The 19,260-nt window shown below is 43.2% G+C and overlaps 1 protein-coding gene across 2 annotated transcripts; it reads left to right on the top strand.

Moving 5' to 3' along the window:
• Positions 1 to 257: 257 nt before the first annotated feature.
• On the top strand, positions 258 to 18,658 carry LOC135898730 (clathrin light chain-like). Of its 2 annotated transcripts, XM_065427839.1 has the most exons (7): positions 258 to 529; positions 1,055 to 1,089; positions 2,775 to 2,901; positions 8,141 to 8,252; positions 10,193 to 10,204; positions 16,211 to 16,440; positions 17,887 to 18,658. In XM_065427839.1, exons 1-6 carry the CDS (start codon positions 370 to 372, stop codon positions 16,395 to 16,397), a joined length of 633 nt encoding a protein of 210 aa, XP_065283911.1. In that variant the 5' UTR covers positions 258 to 369; the 3' UTR covers positions 16,398 to 16,440; positions 17,887 to 18,658. The 2 variants fall into 2 exon arrangements, with proteins under 2 accessions (XP_065283911.1, XP_065283912.1); XM_065427840.1 differs by lacking the exon at positions 10,193 to 10,204 and having other exon boundaries at positions 263 to 529.
• The last annotated feature ends 602 nt before the right edge of the window (positions 18,659 to 19,260 follow it).

Below are 19,260 nucleotides of genomic sequence, written 5' to 3'. Positions count from 1 at the left end.
CGACAACCGCGCCGCCACCCAAAAAACTGAACCACGTTTAGAATGATTTGGTCAACGCTGTACCGAAAACGAATGAAATAAATTTTATTTTCTGCCACTGCCAAACTATTTTTATGACGGCTGAAATTGAAATTCTAATATAGCAATTCAAACATTTGTACCGGCAAGGGCATGCACGGCCCGCGGGTATCCGTAATCCGGAGTGATCCGGAGAGATTGTACGTACGTCTCGTGGCGCCCCCAATAGTCGGCCGCCACTTCGGCCGACCGACATCTTAATCTCGTCACAAGTGGCTTCTTTCTATCTGCCGATTAGAGCTTGCTGCGCTCTGATTGAACTGTTTCGTAGGTCGTATTGAGAACTAAACCATGGCCGACTTTGATCAGTTCGAAGCGAGTTTCGACACCCCACCAGTGACAGAAGAAGATCCAGCAGCGGAATTCCTGGCACGGGAACAGGACGTGCTGGCAGGTCTGGAGGATGACAACTTCGACGGTGTCCCCGTGCCGCAGGAGCAGCCCACCGTCGGTGCGCTTTCTTCGTCTTTATTCTGCGGTTCTGTTGCTTCAGGATATATCCTTCCTCGCGCTTATTGACCACAGGCCGGTAGAAACGTGTCCATATTTTCGCTAGACATTCCGGCAAATTGCAAGTCTGTTATAGCGGTGTCACCGTCTGCAGATCCTTTGGGGCGTTTCTTACGGCCTTGCAGGGGGCAGTTCAGTTCGCCAGCGTGAAAACGGCTTTGTTCTCATTGCTCTGTCTCGTTGCGTACAATAGTTAGCGAATGCTGTCTTGAAGGTAAAATGTTCTAACGGCACCGGAACGGCATATTCTTGTGATTTAAAATTAGAGCGTTAGATTGGCGAGACACGACCGCGAAAACACTGCATGCGTGCCTCAGGCATTCACACACGCCCGCTAGTTGAAAAAAAAAAAAATGGTTTGTGATAGTACTGCAGACCGCACAGTACATGCGATGGTAACGAAGTAGCCGCTGGTTGCTTCCTTCTTTTAAATTAATAAATTTTATGTGTCCGCATATCTCTGCAGATGGCCTCGTCGATGATGTCGCAGCGGAAGTGCAGGTGAGTTTGATCGTTTTCCACGTAATTGCCACGAATCAGTCGAACAACCTCCGAAGTAATGCATTTAATCGGAGTCGCGGGGTGCTAAGGCGCGCGCCTCGGTTTCGTGCCGGCGTGACGAAGGTAGCTCGCGCGTTGCGCCTCGAGACAGCTTGCGATGCACGAAAGGAACAACTCGCAGCGGCTCATTTGTCATTTAAGTGAAGCTTTCACTGCGAACCCGCCGGGACATTGCTGAACGTGGCAGCTGCTGCTGTTTTACCCAAGAGCTCACACGCAGATCCGCACTCGCGTAATGAATTGGCCGATATGTAGTCCCATCTGTCCTACCTGTACGTGTGCTTGTTGCCGTCTCCCTTCTTTACGTAATTACGCTGTCAAACAACAAACGTTGCATAAATATCCTCATTGTCATAAATATACAGCAGTGAGCATATAATTATTTCAAGCAGTTTTATAGCAATCAGCCATTTCACGAAAGCTTCGCTTCACATAGATTCCAATATATGCGGCGAGTTTACATGATAAAAATATATATGTAATCCCCACAGAGCCCGACATATCATTTTTGATAGTGATGCTTGAAACTCGAATTAAAGTGCTGGGAACCCAATCCAGAGCCTGTACTAGTTTTTTTTTATATGCTGATGGGAGTTATCAGTTATGGCTTGCTCACCAAATCAATTACTAATTAATTACTGTACTAATTTTAATAAATGATCATTTCACTGTTTTATTAGTAACAAGAGACTTCATGGCCAGAAATAAATGTGAACAGGTTGTTCAAATTTTTTTTGAAGTGTAATGGTTTTCGGGCTTTGTGGGGATCTATATTGCTTTCTTGTTTTCCACTTGTGAATATACGTCTTCTTTCTCGGAGTTTGGCATGGTGGCAATGGTTGGTTTCTCACCCAATAAAGCTAGACAGTCCTCCAGCATCGACACACTTGGTGACCTGATCTTGGAGACAGTTTCAGCAAAATGGGCTGATCCCAAAGACATTGTAATGCATGGTAATGTGGTTGGTGGGGCGCCTTCGCATCTTAACATCTGGTGGGCACTTAATCGTTATGCAGCAAGATGCTATGCACAAGATGATCAGTTGTATAGCATATAATTAACTAACCACTTCACGAAACCCTCACTTCACAGATACAAATATGTGCGCTGGGTCTGCATAATTTTTAGTATGTCAGTGCAATTCATAGGTGGGAAGCAAGGAGGGAAATGAGAGAATACATTTAGAAAAATGTGTATTTGCAGAACACTCATAACATTTCTTTAATGTGAAAGAAAGTAGCTTCACTGTTCTGCTTGAAGTTAGCTTTCTCATGGGCAATAAGGTAAAAAGAAAAAGTGAATGCACCAAACAAGACTTCCATGCCCTGTGAGAGTTGTGGCAACCTGTGACGGAACAACAATACTAGATGTGTGGACTTGCTCAGATTGTCTTTGGCAAATTGTATCTTTTTTTTATGGAGTAGGCTAGCTTCTCGGTGGTAGCTGGTGTGTAAAACATGTGGACGTGATTAGCTTGTGTACATGAGGTAAAGGGTTAAATATGCTGTGCTGTGAAGTATGCAGCAGCGCAGTGGTACCCTGGATGTGCAGTAGCAATGTGTTCAGTGGTTGCTGTATGCATAAAAAGTAGAGCTGTGATTTTGTCCTTCAATTTAATTTTTCAGATGAATGGGCCATCTCAGCCACCAACAGTTGTCCCGGACACGTCACCACGGCCGACCCCTGTCCGTGAGGAGCCTGAGAAAATAAAGAAATGGCGTGAAGAGCAGGCCAAGAGACTGGAGCAAAAGGGTTGGTGCTTTCTTTGTTTGCAAAGTTCTTTTCAGCCCAGACCACACATGTACTGGCGACACGTGCAAGCTTGTGTCTATGCGTTCTGTGCCTGCTGTGCCTTGCAAAGAGTGGAAGTTTAGGTGTACAAGAGACACGCGCCGTGTGCTCACTACTGGTATGTTGGCTTGGCACCTTAGCAGACATCGTTTCGTATTGAGCAATTGATAGTGCTTCAAAATGTGCAGTCTGGATTTGACTACTATCTGTTCGTTGAGCTGGTGGAAGGCACAACCAGATGAGCAAGTACGTACTCCAGCCCAGTCGAGCACATAGTAAATGTGGCGCTACACGCACGACAGAGATCCAAGCACGAGCGTGCCCGAGTGCCCATATCTGTTTGGAACAGATCTCTGTGCTTTGACATGCACAAGCTGTCTCGCACTGTCTGCGCATGCGTATGCGTGCAGGCACATGTTGGCAAGCGTACGTGGGGGTTGGCCTTTAGAATATGCCTAATGCAGCAGTAGTACAGTAAAACCTCGTTGAACCGTACCCGCTTAAACAGTCATTTCATTTTAAAAGTAGTTAAGTCAAATCCCCGACTCAGCCGCCATTGAACATAATGTGTTTTGTATTTGCATAAAGCGTACCAGCTTATTGTGTACGTATCGGTTAACATGTAGTGTTTCCACTTTTCGTCACGTAAACGTGCCGGTGCGTCATCTCCCTCGGGCAGCCCGGCAGAACAACAGGCCTCAGAGATGAGCACAACGGCCTCCAAGCGCCCTGTGCGTTTGCGCGTGAAGCCACATCAACATCATCATTTTGGCACCTTGCCAGACAGCGTTGTGGTGTCATGCAAGTGAGAACTCGTGTCATGCCCAAACTCTCTTAAAAAAATGTGCCGGGTGCTTAGCATAGAAGAAAAATTAGACATCGTTCGTGCTATCGAACGTGACACGAAAAGTCGGTGCTGGCATGCGACCTGGGGCTACTGTTGACTATGGTGTGTGGCATTTGGAATGCGAAGAAGTTGCTCGGCAGCGCTGCTGCGACCAGGAAGAGATGTCGGCTACGAAGTTCGACTTTTTGCCATCGTTGCCTCTGTTGTTGCCGAAGTGTTGCCGAGCGACAGTGATAAAAACGACACGGAAAGCGAGAGCACAGGCGATTCAGGCACGACAGTGGCAGAAGCTGCGCGTTACGTCAGCCTCGCGAATGCAATCAACGCAACAAGAATAGCACCCCGCAATGAATAGGTGCCCTGCGACTTCTGCCATGCTATAGCACCTGTGCACAGAGAATATGCAACGTCAACAAGGAATCTGCCATGCGAGTGTTTGCCGAGGAGAAGGGGATGGCTGAAAAGCTGGCTCGCAGCTTCAGTAAGTTTGAGGCCGCTGTCGTCGCTGCTAGGCCGTGGCGGCATCAAACAAAAATGACACATTTGTCGCGCGAAGTAAATAAATACTGCATGTTTTTTCCCCTTTCATCACTTTCTCTCAGAGTTCCGTTTTTGACAGGTAAGTGGGCGATCTCGTGCTATTTCGGTTAAGCAGTAGCTACCGTTTGAGTACATACTTTTTCCGAGCTCCGGCCAACTACGGTTTAACGAGGTTTCACTATAATGCCATAGCTGTCATGGCAGTTTGCACTGGCATCACTCTGACATCCTTCATTGTGTCTTGGTGGCTGTGATGTTCTCCCGCTGAGCAAAATGTCACGGATTCAATTCTAGACTGGGGCAGCCGCGCTTCAATCGGTGTGGAGTGCAGAAGTGCTTGTAACGGCCAGGTGGTCAAAGCTAATCTGGAGCTCTCCTCTGCAGCATCCCTCCTAGTGCATTGTGCAGCTTTAGGCCATTAATGCTTTAGGCATCTGGTATACTGAAGTACAACAAATTCAATTACTACCTAAGTAGCACATTATCAGGCTTTAAATTCAAATTCTATTTATTAACATTATATTTCTCAAAATTTTAATTTCGATATCTGGAAATATGAAACGGAAGTTCAGACTTATGCTAATAAGCAGCTTTCATTAAGGTAGTGTTCCTCTGGCAACATAGCCTTTTTGTCGCTGTCATTGCTTTTTAACCACATTTCGTAATCAACATAGAAGCTTTCTGAATCAATTCATAGGAATTTTTTGGATTTGTGCATCGTTTAAAAATATGCACTGGCTTTTTATTAGTCTTGCATGTCAAAAAATGAGGTGTGAGCATCACTGACAGTTTATAAGCTTTGCGGCACCATCTTTCATACAGAAACAAAACCTACCATAAAATTTTAGTTTAACCAACTTCCCAGTAGATGGCACAACCAGTCTGGATGTTTCACATTCACAAATGATCTTGGGCATGACTAGGGGTGTGCATCGGCGACCAAGCGAGTATACTCGGGCACTGAACTTACAGGGTTAAACCACAGAATTGAATTTCAATTTTTACCTCTACATGACTAGAACCTCTGTTTAACCACCTGCAATGCTGGGCAGTATCGAAAACACATGTATCTTGGGTACCATCTTAGATACTCTTTTGGTATCTTGTATCTGTATCATGATACGGCTGGCAAGATGTGTATCAGTATCTGTATTTCCAATACATAGAAGGATGTATCTTGTATCTTAAGATTCAAGATACTGGCTATTGCAAAATCACCGTGTGAAACTGTAAACATTGGCTGAACTCTGCTTCTCAAGCTGATAGGGCTGCCACTAAGCCACCTGAATAAAACTAAAGGCAGTGACATTTTTATGTTTCCACCAGAGCCCTCCAGCAACGGCAGGCAATGAGGTCTGCATCCTTATTGGTGCAGCAGAGTCACATGGTGGCGTTCGAGATGTTTTGACAAAAACAAGTGCTTAATGTCTGTGCGCAGCCGACCTTTCTTTTTTGTTTTTAGTTCCATCTGTGCCAAAAAGTGCATAAACAGTTATACGTTTGCGGACAAGGTAGAACACCACAGTGATATTTGCGTCATCTTGCAGAGGCTTCTTATTGACGTTCTTGTAATTAGATGGCAACCCGCTAGTTGGTTGGCAAGCATAGCAGCGACTCCCATCAGTTGCAAAACCGACAATCAAGAACCACTTACAGCACTGGGTAGAAAGAGTTTTCATGTTAAGCAGCTAAAGCAACCCCAATGAATTGTTGCGGAATGAAAATATACTTTGATCAAGGAAGACAAAGCTTTAGATGCTAAGAGACATTTCATTCAAATGAAACAAGGTTAGTCGGAGTTAAAAAATTTACAAGGAAACATTCTTGTGCATACGCATTTGCTGCTACATTACATCTGTTATAACAAAGTAGCCGATGTGTTGAAGTATGTTAAGATAAAAGTAGGAAGTATATTATATCGTACACAATAATTGCGATAGTATCTTGTATCTTTATCTCAAATACTTGTTGCCCGAGCATTTCGTATCTCGTATCTCGTATAAAATATCAAAGTATCTTTGCCCAGCCCTGACCACGTGGATATTTCGACCCATGGTGTACCCAAACACGATCTTCGATGGGTAGTGACAGGGTACAAACAGAAGTGATGCATCCTGTTTGACTTTCTCTAAGAGTTTCCGTGTTGCCTGTTTTGAACACCATTGTGGGAATCCTCACCCTTGACTCAATTATACCTATTCTGATGCCAATACAACAGCTCAATGAACCTATTATGAAGAACATAGATCAGCAGACGTTTGATAGCTCAAAGGAAAGCTGGCTTTGCTTCAAGTTGCAGTGGGGCCTACATTTTTGTACAATTTACACTTAACCCACAATATCAGTTAGTAAGTGCTCTTGAACGTATTGCTTTACAGAAGCTTTTTGATTGTTCTGCATAAAACAGCACACAACACACAATTTGCAAATGGTAATACTCATGGATGTGTCTGGTGTAGCTCAAACACATAAATTCTTTTACATGCAATGCTGTATGCACACTTCATCCTATTTGTAGACTGTTGAAGGTAAGGCAGCGCTGCCCCACAACTGAAATGGTTACTGTGCTTCAATTATGCTCTTTGCCGGTTCCTGTGATAAAGTGTTGTTTGAGAGAATTTATTTCAGAGCCTCTGAGATGGCAAATACAACACTGTCTCATCAGAAAATGATAGCTTACGAGTTGCCTAAGAACGACTGATTTGGTTGAGGGATTGCACTGCCCTCCACCCAGTGTTGAGCTGAATGTGTTAATGCCAAGGTATGTCTGATTGCAGGGATAACTTAGCAGCAGAGAATGTAAATAGAAAATGAAAGGAAGCTCAGGATTATGAATATTGCAACAGACGTTGGCAATAGATCGAAACAGCCTTTAAAGTACACGCTCTTCATGTTGAGGCATTTGAAACCTTTTGTATTTCAGATTAGTGAATTCTTTTTACTGCATCAAGCCTGTTATTGTCATTGGCATGATGTGTCACTGGGTGGAACATCACCCTGCGCGGTGAATTGTCGCCTCCTGTTTGCTAGGAATGATGGAGGGACAAAGGAAGTTTTCAGAAGACCAAATTAAGGACCATCTCTACTGATGTGAAACACCTTGAAAAAATTCTTGCAGAGTAGCATGTAAGTGAACACTATGCTGGTAACTCTATCCAATCTTAAATTCAGGTTTTATTTGGACATAGAGATGTACAGGAGCTCCAGGAGCAAAGATGCCTGACACCTAGCTGCAACACACACACACAAAAAAAAAAAATTACACCATTTGCATGACAGGAGCTTAATACAGAGCTCCCTTATTTACTAATAAAATGTTCCCTCCGTCTCCTCTTGCAAGAGGGTAGTGTCACAATATGTGAAAATACCTTGTACCACTAGAAATTCCTGAGGTTGTATTTTCTAACAATCCATTTTGTTTTACATTCTTATTGTCCATTGCACACAATGGCCTATCCAAGACATAACGATGTTGTGGGGTTGTGCAAGCCAGTTGTCACGGGCAGTTGGAATAGAAATGAAAAAAAAAAGTTACATAATGTAGCCCATGATTTCTAAGGACACTTAATTTATGTTAAGGGAAGTTTACCGATGATAGTGGTCATACCCTTTGTAATGTAAAAGTAAATGCTAACGTTGAGTGACTGTTACTGGGTGAACAAAAGCTATTTTTGTAACAATTTGTGAATCGGTAATTTTAGAAATTCTACTTCGAGAAATGTCAGTCTTATGGCAAAAAAACAAAACAAAATAAAAATAAAGAACACAAAGGTCACAGTGGTGTTGCAGCAATTTCTTTTTCATTCGCTTCAGATATCGAAGAAGAGGAGAAGAAAACTGAACTTCGAGCAACGGCAAAGAAAGAGCTTGAGGAGTGGTACGCACGATATCATGAGCAAATTGAAAAGGCCAAGTTGGCCAACAGGTAATACTCGTGAACCTCACGTTATTTTGCCTTGTTATTTTCATTGTGTTGTAGCACATTTACTTCATATTTAAATTGTTACATTGAGAATGCACGTGGCTAATGCATTGTGATTGAATACTGTCTGCAGTTATGAATCCATGTTTAGATGCAGGTAAGCTTTGTTGACATTGTTCATAGTTTTGTTGTGAGATCAGAGTAACCCCTTGTGGTGAACTGAATAACACTGATTGAACAAAGAACGTTGGTGGAGAATGTTCAAACAAAGGGACTCGTCTTGATCGAGGTAGGGTTGCTGTCCTGATGAAGACGTCTTCTTGTCGAAACGGCTCAAGCAACATCCTTGTTTGACTACTGTTATTCACTTCAAACCACCACTTTCCTGTGAATTTTGTCTTGTTTCTCTAGTTGCGGCGTACTGGTGCTTGTTGCCTGAATATTGTGAAATAGGCTAAAACAGGCAGACATTTGATAGGCTGTACTGCACCATGTACAGTGTGCATCACCCTTGTGTAGAGTGCAGGAACAGTGGCCGCTAAGACACTGGAGCCAGCCAACAACATTTAATGGGAGTTGCTGGGCTCGAGATAAGATGCGTCTGGGCACGTTTGGCCACACTTACAGATGAGCCTTGCTCTTTCACTGCCCTCGGAAGTTTACGGCGTTCGTGTTGTCCACTTCTCTTGTGTTCATGTCTGCATACCTTACCCTTTTTTTTTGCATTATGAAGTCTGATTAGCTGAGTGTCAGTGAGAAGGCACTTTGCCTGTGTGCTGCGTTGCTCCGTGCGAAAGTGAAACTGCCACCGAAGCAAGTAGCAGTGACAAGACGAAGGTGCTGCGTTAATGTCTGCTCCTGCGAGCGGTAAAAGAGCAAGGCTTGTCTGTCTGTGTGGCCAAGCGTGCCCAGATGCATCTTATCTCGAGCCCAGCAACTACCGTTGATGTCGCTGGCTGGCTCTGGAGCGCCTTGGCGGCTGCCATTTGCGTGCTCTACACAAGCATGGCACGCACTGTACTGTAGTTATTTCACGACTATCTATCTTGGATGATTGAAAAAACTGACGCTTTAACAGGCTTCTGATAATTGGGCTTTGTCTGTCGTTTCTTCCATGACCATTCAAAGATTATGACCAGCACAAGTATTTTCCTTATGCATGGAAAATTGAGCTTGATGTAAGATTGTTGCCTGAAACACGCATGTACAGCCGTGAGCAAAAGTATACGGACCAGGGATTGCGCGTTAAAACTCATTTGCTCCTCTGTATATAAATGAAACTTGAAACTAAAGACTGAAGTAGACACTTGGCATTACGAGTTTTCTAGTGTAATTGTGAGTTTCCGTTCTGTGTGTTAATTACGAAGAAATTTTGTTTTTATGGTGACCCTGTGGTCCGCATAGTTTTGCTCATGGGTGTACATTACGCTGTCTGTGTTCAGAAAGATAATGGGCCAGTTGGCCTCAATGTGATTGCAACAGTACATGTTCTTCTTACTTAAATAATGTGCTCTAAGTAACTTTATTGCTGTGCAACATTCTTTGTTAGAGAAAAATGGCAATGAGATTTGTTATTTGCCAGAATCACTCTAGTATGGTGCCTCAAAACTCGTACGAGATGCTGGAATGTATCTGTGGTGCATAGCCCCCTTGTGCACTACTGGGATGCATTCAAGGCATAACGGGAGAGTTCTATAATGCTTAGACAGCTAAGGAACTGCAATAGCGTATTAATGGGGAAGGCCATGTGAGCTACAGGCAGGAGCTGTAAATGTTGTGTGTGACTTGTGGGTCGTGTATGAGATCCCTGTTCTTGTAGCCTGAAAAGTCCGTAATTGTGTGTTGTTGATGTCTGTCTGTTGCGTGTATTGTAGTTAAGTGCTGTTGTTCTCATTGTCAGACATATTCATATGTCTCTTCCTTTTTTTCCACTTGCTGTTCAGAGAAGTTTCCAAGTAAGTCGTCAACCGCTATTGCGCGGCTCTCTCTCATTGCGCATCATTACACTGTGTGTTGTGTGCTGTGGCTTTTTCTTCCCTGCACTCCTTTTCCTTAAAGCACTGGGGAACAGTTTCTAAAGCTTTGTGTTCGAAGCTTGTTCTGGGAATAGATTCATCGCATTCCTTTCTGCTGGTTTGTTTTCTTTGTGCTGAGGAAGCATATTTGATGCTAGTGATACATTGCAAGGGATTACTAGAAAATGCTGGTTCCTGTAGTACGTCTTAGTAAAACAATTAATTTTAAAACTTGATAATGACTAGATTTATGTTAGGTCAAGTGGCCCTAATGAAGGTAGACAAACTAAACAAGTCGGAGAAGGCCACTGTTGCAGGTCACTTCAGTCCTTTGAATGAAAAGTGTGCAAAAGTTTGGGTGGGAGGAGGTTAAACTGCACGTTAATGGCTGATGCAAGTTGGCATACGATAAGCCAATAAAATCACTGAATTGTTTAGAGGGAATACTAGCGTGTAGCAGGGAATGAGCATTGACTTATTGTTGCTAGGACTGTGGCATGTAGATTCATTATTTCTGCTGTCATATGAGTGGGAATCTGAATTTCCACATCTTGGTGTTGATAAAGTGGAAGCGCCTTAACTGGTGGTCTGCCACATTGAGAAGTTTGAGCAAGTTAATAGAAAATGTCAGCGAATGCGAGATCTTCCCAAAATGAGCTAGCATATCATCCCATGCTACCTTTTCACCGTCCACTGCATGCGAAATTTCTAAACATTATTCTTGGCCTTTTGATGTTCATTGTTTTCGTTGCGAGGCACGTCAATATGGAACAGTGTTTTGGTCTCTCACTTTTTCACTTCGAATGATCCGGTGATCTTTTGGGATTCTACCTACTGCAGCAGCTCAATGGCTGTGACGTTATGCTGCTGAGCTTGAGGTTGTGGACTCTATCCCGGCCACAGTGGCCAAAATCCGATGGGGGCAAAATGCAAAGTTTTATGTCCCATGGATTGGGTGCACATTAAAGAACTTCAGGTAGTCAAAATAAAGTGCAGTCCCCCTGCATAATGTGCTGCCTAATCAGATTGTGGTTTTCCCCCCTAAAGAACCCCAGAATTTTAACTTTTTGAGGGTCCTATCATGTTGGCAAACAATGGCGTACTACAAATATTCTGATAGAAAGTTCTTAGACGCCTCAATAGTCATTAAAATACTCAAGCAAAGTGGACTACAAGCTTCTGTTGCAGATCCTGATCATGTTTCCTACTTGAAATTTTATTTTCAAATCTTGGAACAGCCTTTATGATTTTACGTAACCTGTAAATTCACATTGCATGCAGGTTACGCTACAAGGCACAAGCATTTCACTGTCACCTACACTGTTAACACCGCAAAATAATTGTTTTAAAATCCTTATTCTTTAAGAACAATAATTCACTGGAACAGTCTTCAGGAAGAAGCTAGCACAATTTGCTGTTATATTTTGAATGCAGCTTCTGTTGTGAGCTTTTCTTGCATGTGTGTTCCTCCCTGTTTACTTGAACTACATTGTGCTTTTTTTTTTCACTTAGTTTGCTTTGCAGCATAACGTCGTAATGGAGCTAAACATAATAAGCATGCAGGTCTGTTTTGCGGCAATACTGCGACAATGATATTGTACTTGACTTTGATAGTTATTGCTTACTGTACATTTCATTATAAGGATCACATAAAATTGCAGTATCTATAAGTGAACAGTTCATTATAAAGGACAAATAAAATTGAAACAGAATAATTCGGACGTAAGCAAATCAAAGACTGTGGCTTGTGAATGTTAAATAATGACATCACTTTCAGAATGCAGTGGTGGCTCTTTGCAAGTGAAAACTGCTATTAAATGAGCATTCAACTCAGATTTCCCACTGTTCAAGTGTAGCTTTCGTTGCCTACTCTCCCGGTTTTTGCATGGCTGCTGGCATATGGCTCAGTCAGTATCTCTGTGGATATAACTGTGGATATATATATATATATATATATATATATATATATATATATATATATACATATATATATATATATATATATATATATATATATATATCAGCTCCAACACAAAAATGGCTTTGTCGTTGTACCATTGTTGTATTCTGTCATCATTGCCTTTATTCCTTTGTTGTCATGCCGTCGTCATCGTTCTGCCGTCTACATTCTGTCGTTTCCCTGCCTTGTAATTTTGTCAACACGCTGTCGTTCCATCAGGATCATGGCGCCGTTGTCATGCGAACATTGTAATTGCACTCTTGTCGTACAGACGTCATGCATTCGTGGTCTTATGTCATCACAGTGCTGTCACGATCGTTCCATCATTGTCATTGCAATTTCTTCATCTGATAGTTGTCATGCCATCATTATCACTTCAGAAACGTCATTGCGTCGTAATGCCATCTTCGTCGTATTGCCATCATCGATCCAATGTCGTCGTGCTTTCATTTTATTGTGATTGTGTCGTCGTGCATTCATGGGTATATTGTTGTGATACTGTTGCCTTTGTACCATCGTCGTCATTGCGTCGTCGTCATGATGTTGTCATACCGTTCATCATTGTTCCAGAATCCTTATCTCGTCGTCGTTACAGTCATTGTCACTCAGTATTTGTTACTCTGTAATAGTTATTCCTGTGTCATGTTGTTGTCGTCATGCCATTGTCGTAACGTCATCATTTCATCATCATCATGCATGGAGTGCACATGTTTGAGTGCCATATAGAGGGACTGACAACTGGCCAGAATGTTGCGAGATGTTGGTATAAATGAAAAGACCAGGATTTATAGTGATAGAATTGAGCGTGCTGCGCATGATAAAAGTAAAAATTATTTTAAATTGCCCCACGAAGTTGTAAAAACCGATATGTGGTGCGAACTGGTGGTGAAGCCTTGGTACTTCAAAAGCAGCGTACAAGATTACTGTATGTATGTTGGCCATTGTTAAGTACCCCATAGGTATTGTTTAAAATTAAACTACCTATCTTATTAGGCTCTTGTGCTTTATTCTATACGTAGTACGAATTAAAAAGATGTGTGCTAACGAACGGAGCTGCCTTCATGGTAAAAAGTGGAGCAGCAGAACTGTTCAATGCATGGCGACACGCATGAGTGCTGTACCCCCCCGAGTACCCAAAGTTCTGTGGTTCCTGCGAGATACAAAATGCCATTGACAAATTATGCCCGGAATGGGTGCCAGCATTGCAATAATAGCACTACTGGCATATACTACAACTTTGTTTGAATTGGCTCAATAAAAAAAAAAAAAAAATTGGCAGCGATACTTAAAGCTGTAACCGCATGACACATTTTTCGCTCGCGAAAAGCGGATGCATTGCCAATGTCCGTGCCACCGCTGACGCATCGGCACCCACACGAATGCAGTGGGTCCGCTCCTGCTGCGCCATGTTAGCCGGGGTTGGTAGACAAGGGGAAATCCCCAGAGCATGGATTAGTGTCTTTACACGGAAGTAATTTACTCTTTATATTAGGAAACGCTGTTAATAAAGTCACCTCGGGAGTCATTACAGAGCTACCTTTCTCTCCCAAGTATAGTTATCGTGTGCACCGTTTGTACGACATTGTGGCCAAGGATTGATCTCTGCCTGCGAAGGCGACCTTTCCCGCACGGAAATCCCGCAGGACGCGATGCTGCTCCACCCACTTCTGCAGTGATTGCTCCGTTGAAGATGTCTTTGTCCATGATAAGTACGGGAGCACCGCAGGAGCAATGGCAATTTAGCACGATTACCAAATGCGCATTACTCACACTACAAGTGGTTTTGAAAAGCGCGCCCTCGTTCCCCTGTTAGGCCGAAATGTGCGGAGGGCAACACCATCTGGTGGCGTTTGGCGAACTAATGCGTGACATTGCCGTGACGTGCCACTCGCGCTGCACTGTCATTGGTGGCCGCGGGTCAGCCAGCAGAATGCGATGCGCTCTTTTCTGTTTTTTCTACTCCCAACAGCCCGACGCAGCTACGCGATTTTCATGGGCGCGTTCATCGACATGACGCCCTGGCCCCTCTGCCGTGCGTCAGTTGCGTCAAAAAACGTGTCATGCTGTTCCAGCTTAAGACTGCTTACTTGTGGGAATGCAAAATCATTATATAGTCGCTTTGGCACGATCTATGATCAGGGTTTGCTGATCATGGCAAACGCTGATCGATGAAATCCGAAGAGCAAGAGACGCAAGGCAAGCAGTGCGCTCATTTTATATTCGCAACGTGGCGCCACCTCCTGCCCATTGACTGCACTGTCACGTGCCCAGTGAGGCACACTCTAGGCCACATCTTTAGTTAGCCAGATGGTTGCGACGTGACGTGTGCGATGACACACGCACTAGGCACACTTTTAGTCAGCTAGAGCGGTGTAGCCACCATGGTGTTGGGGAAGCATGCTCATCGTGCACCTTGGAGGCCTGTGTTTGGTTCCCACTCAGACCAAAACGTACCAAATTTTCTTTCCAAAGCCATTAATTTACTTTGTTTACAGAAACTTCCCTGAGAAATTTGACCTCAATCTCAGCATTTTTGACGTGTTTTTGCTCTTGGTTCCGTCGGTCATTTGTGGTACCATTCGTTGGTCACGCCGCCGCCGAATTTTCGTGTAATGGGGCATATAATGCTTGCGCATTAAAAGTCTGGCACGTGCAGCCAGCAAAAGCATGAGCTTCGAGATTAGTGTCAATTACTTGGAGGGAGCCATCACGGGGGCATAGATTTGGACATCACCTATTATTACAAAAATAATTAGACTTCAGAAAACATGAACTTCTGCAACATCAGCTTAATAAACAGAATTTTACTTGCATCTAGGGCTGCACTTGTCTTCTGCTACCCATCAATGCTGGCATATAATTGCTATTGCACTATCAATGCTGGCATATAATTGCTATAGCACTATTGCTCTATCAATGCTGGCATATAATTGCTGTATAATTACCATATTTTTAGCATGTTGCTTGAGCATGTTGCTTGTAAATGACGCGAGGCGTCATGTTACAAGGAATTATTGCAAGTTACTAATTGTATCGACCAGTCTAGTAGTATCGCATGCAGCTAAAGCTGATGGCAAGCACTGGTTCTAGCCATACATAATCATTTTTCAGCGCATCCCCAACCAGTGGTACAAGTAAATTTCAACTATCGGGCAAAGTAATGGCTTGTGCTTGGCATAAAGTTTAGTACATGGAAAATAGGCAGAGTAAAAGCGGGAGGGTGCCCGTTTTGAAAAGTGGTAAAAGTTTAAAAAGGCGGTCTGCTTACTCCTTTGTTGCACATAGCTGAATATTTAGCTTCTTTGTGGGACAGGGGCAAAGCAGTTCATCTCAAGACATAGAAGGATAGAAAAGGGAGTCAGTGGGCATGTCCCTCTTAACGTTTCTCTGTACCCTACTCCATACACTTGTGTGAGGTCCACCCTCCTCATTGGGGAACAGCTGTTGTGTTCTCTTTCTGTTTTCTTTCTTCTCACCCTTTCCACGCTTCTGCGAATATTGTCACCTAATGCAATCATGCACTGGTGTTTTGCTCCGCTGCTGACTATGGCAGTATGGATGAGCGACTCAGTGTTTCAGTAACACTAATGAAAACATTTTTCTGTCATTGGGTATTGTGATACAGGCACAATGTAAGGAACAACAAAATAATAAGTGTTGTGTAGTATTATATGCACCTATTAGTATGTGTTGTGGCACTAACAATGTGAATAACAAACACAATAGTCACATTCACCATTACATTTAGGTGCAGAAGCATGCAAGTACTGCGTAATGTTTTACATCATCCAGTTTGTTCTTGAAGCACAGTTATTGAATGTGAAATCTTAAAGCAGCTTGCTTCTTATCTTAAAACATCTTTTTCTCAGATACCACTTCTGAATTTTTAGTTTGTTTTCATTTTGGAAAGTAAGTTGAATTGGAATTGAAAATATTTTATTGTCCTTTGCCTGCGCCACTTATGGCTATGCTTTGTAACCTTTCAGGAACGCTGAAAAAGAGTGGGTGCATGAGCGTGACTCACCGGCACCAAAGGGCCAGGAGTGGGAGGCCATTGCCAAGCTGTGCGACTTTAACCCCAAGGCTGCACGCAATAGCAAGGATGTGTCACGCATGCGCTCTATCATCTTGCAACTGAAGCAGTCTCCGCCGCAGACCAACAAGACACCCTGAGGTGCACTTCTATTCGTCAGCCTGATCCTCTTCAGTTGTAAAGGTGAGCAGTGTTGGTTAGTTCAGCATGACACTTGAGTGGAAAGACATGGGAAGGACCTTGAATACTGTTTTCCCAACATTATGCCTGTGCTAATTTGATTTACCGAATGAGTCGGTACTCTAGTTTCATGCTGCAAAGCTGAAGAACTTGTTTCATGTGTCATTACACCTTGTGTTGGCACTCTAGGTCTGTTCAGATTACCTGATTGGAAATTCTGATACAGTGAAACCTCATTAAACCGTAGTTGGCCGGAGCTCGGAAGAAGTACGTACTAAACGGTAGTACTGCTTAACCAAAATAGCATGAGATCGGCCACTTACCTGTCAGAAACGGAACTCGGAGAGAGTGTGATGAAAGGGGAAAAAACCATGCATTATTTACTCCATTCGCACGACAAAAGTGTTATTTTCGATTGATGCCGCGGAGGCCTAGCAGCGACGACACCGGCCTCAAACTTACTGAAGCTGCGAGCCAACTTCTCGTCAAACACTCGCATGGCAGATTGCTTGTTGGCATTTCATGTTCTCCGTGCACGGGGGCGGTAGCGCTACAGAAGTCGCGAGGCGCCTTTTTCATTGCGGGGTGCTGTTCTCGTCGCGCCGATTGCATTCACAAGGCCGACGTAACGTGCAGCCTCTGCCACTGTCGGGCCTGAATCGCCTGTGCTGTCGCTTTTCGTGTGGTCCTCATCACTATCGCTAGTCGACACTTCGGCAACAACGGAGGCAACGATGACGAAAAGTTGAACCTCGTAGCCAGCATCTTTTTGCGGTCGCAGCAGCACTGCCGAGCAACAACTTTGCATTTCAAATGCTGCACACCATAGTCGACAGTAGATCCCTGTCGCGTGCCAGCGACGACTTCTTCGTGTCACATTTGATAGCACGAATGATGTCTAATTTTTCTTCTATGCTGAGCATCTGACGTCTTTTTTTATCCGAGCTTCGGCATGACGCGAGTCCTTCTTTGCACGACGCCACAATGCGCTCTGGCACGGTGCACGGCGCCGAAATGGTGGGGCTTCACGTGCAAACGCACAGGGCGCTTGGAGGCTGTTCTGATCTCGGAGCCTTGTTCTGCTGGGCGGCCCTATGGAGACAATGCACCGCCGTGGTTGCACAACGAAAAGTGGAAACACTATGTGTTAACCGATACGTACGCAATAACTTTGTATGGTTTATGCGGATAGAAAACGCATTATGTTCAATGGCCACTGAGTGGGGGATTTGACTTTACTATTTTTAAAACAAAAATACTGTTCAAGCGGGTACGGTTTAACGAGGTTTTACTGTATGGTGAAAGATTAACTTTGGAGACTTTTGTGTATTGAGATTTGACTGGCGTTTTATGGTATTAGTTGTATTATTAGCAGTATTAGATGCATTGGATTTTCTCGGGAGGGCTTGCAGTGTCACTTCATATATCTGGTTTTTGTGTTTGTTACAGAGGTACCACATGAAATACTAGACATTGGATGTGAACTGCCGTTTGAAACATCTGATACTGCCTGCAATAGCTACACATGGAGACTTGTAGAAATGCTGTCTGGTGTCATTATTTTTCTTTTTATATACTTTTTGGTAGCCACAAACTGTCAGTGCTTTTACCATTGCTTTTGTTACATAATTTTTCCTTTTGTGGTGGTTGTTTGCTTTCTTATAGTGGAGTAGTATTTTTGTTTATTATAACACATGCAAAGTTTAGTTTTGCAGTGTATCAACAAGGACAGCCTACATCTTGGCAATGAAGGAAAAAAAAAGAAAAGAAATGCAGTGAAAGTGCAGATCATTACATGTACTTTAGTACAATGGAGTCCAAGTTGCGTGGAAAGTGTTATGTAGAATAAGCTATTACATGATAAACTTTTTTTTCTGTATTCTACGGAAAAAAATGCAGCTTGTCTTTCAAAGAACTGTATGGTTTATGACGCAGTTATAGTTCTGAGGAAATAAAGATGCTACTGAGTGAACAAGTTTGAGAAGCATTGTCTGCAAGTTATCCTTTCAGCCACCTTTGCAGGAAAGCGACCTTTATCTTGTCTTTAGTTGCCTGGTAAGAAGCTGCTGGGGCTCAGCGTTATTAAAGGCCTTTCACTCTAGTGCATCCTTGCTTTGCACTGTGAATGTGATGTTAATGTGGAAGCAGTTATGAGCAGTGGTTGCAAGTGATTGTACTATTTATGATTTAGTTCTTAAATAAACAGAACATTTCTTATTGAGGGGTGTTTTCGTCTCTCTTGGTGTGAAGATTGCTTATGCTTCACGTTTCCTTTTGTGGACAATTTGACAGTTTTGGGACTCATTCCTTTTGCATGTGCTACAGTCAAATTTTATTTCTATGAACCACACAGCAAACTTTTCAGATTATCGGTTCAGTGTAAATAAGGATGCTTATTCAGTCTCCTAGTATGTTAAAGGCCACTCTGGCTGGATTGGTTCTAGGTGAGTGCGTACAACTGAAGTAACCATGACAAAGCTGCAGGGCTGGTAATCGCATTTTAAAATGAACAATTTGTGAATGACACCTTAGTAGACGTAAACACACCTGCTTGGTAAGCAGGTATGACTCGGATCCTGGAACTCTGTACCTACGCTGATCTTGACCATGCTGAGCATTATTTTCGGCATTTCTTTGAGTTTTGATTTTTGTGAGCTTTTCGTGGGCACATCTGCTTACATATAAAATGTAACATTTTGCATGGTGACATTTTCATGTGTACACCACCAGAAATCGGGCTTCTTGTACGGCTCAGAATTTCATTGGTTAGCCTTTAGTGCCTCAGTATAATGAATCTATGTTTATGAACCCAGAGATATACAA

Source organism: Dermacentor albipictus, chromosome 3, assembly GCF_038994185.2.
Source record: "Dermacentor albipictus isolate Rhodes 1998 colony chromosome 3, USDA_Dalb.pri_finalv2, whole genome shotgun sequence".
Classification (NCBI taxonomy): Eukaryota; Metazoa; Arthropoda; class Arachnida; order Ixodida; family Ixodidae; genus Dermacentor; species Dermacentor albipictus.
Note: the sequence above shows the minus strand (reverse complement) of the source record. Positions and strands in the feature narration are given on the sequence as shown.

Excerpts from the sequence above, each read along its gene's own strand:
- LOC135898730 (XM_065427839.1), top strand. The coding sequence starts at position 370 with ATGGCCGACTTTGATCAGTTCGAAGCGAGTTTCGACACCCCACCAGTG. Across the intron at positions 530-1,054 it reads GCAGGAGCAGCCCACCGTCG|ATGGCCTCGTCGATGATGTC; the intron begins GTGCGCTTTCTT and ends ATATCTCTGCAG. Across the intron at positions 2,902-8,140 it reads CAAGAGACTGGAGCAAAAGG|ATATCGAAGAAGAGGAGAAG; the intron begins GTTGGTGCTTTC and ends CATTCGCTTCAG.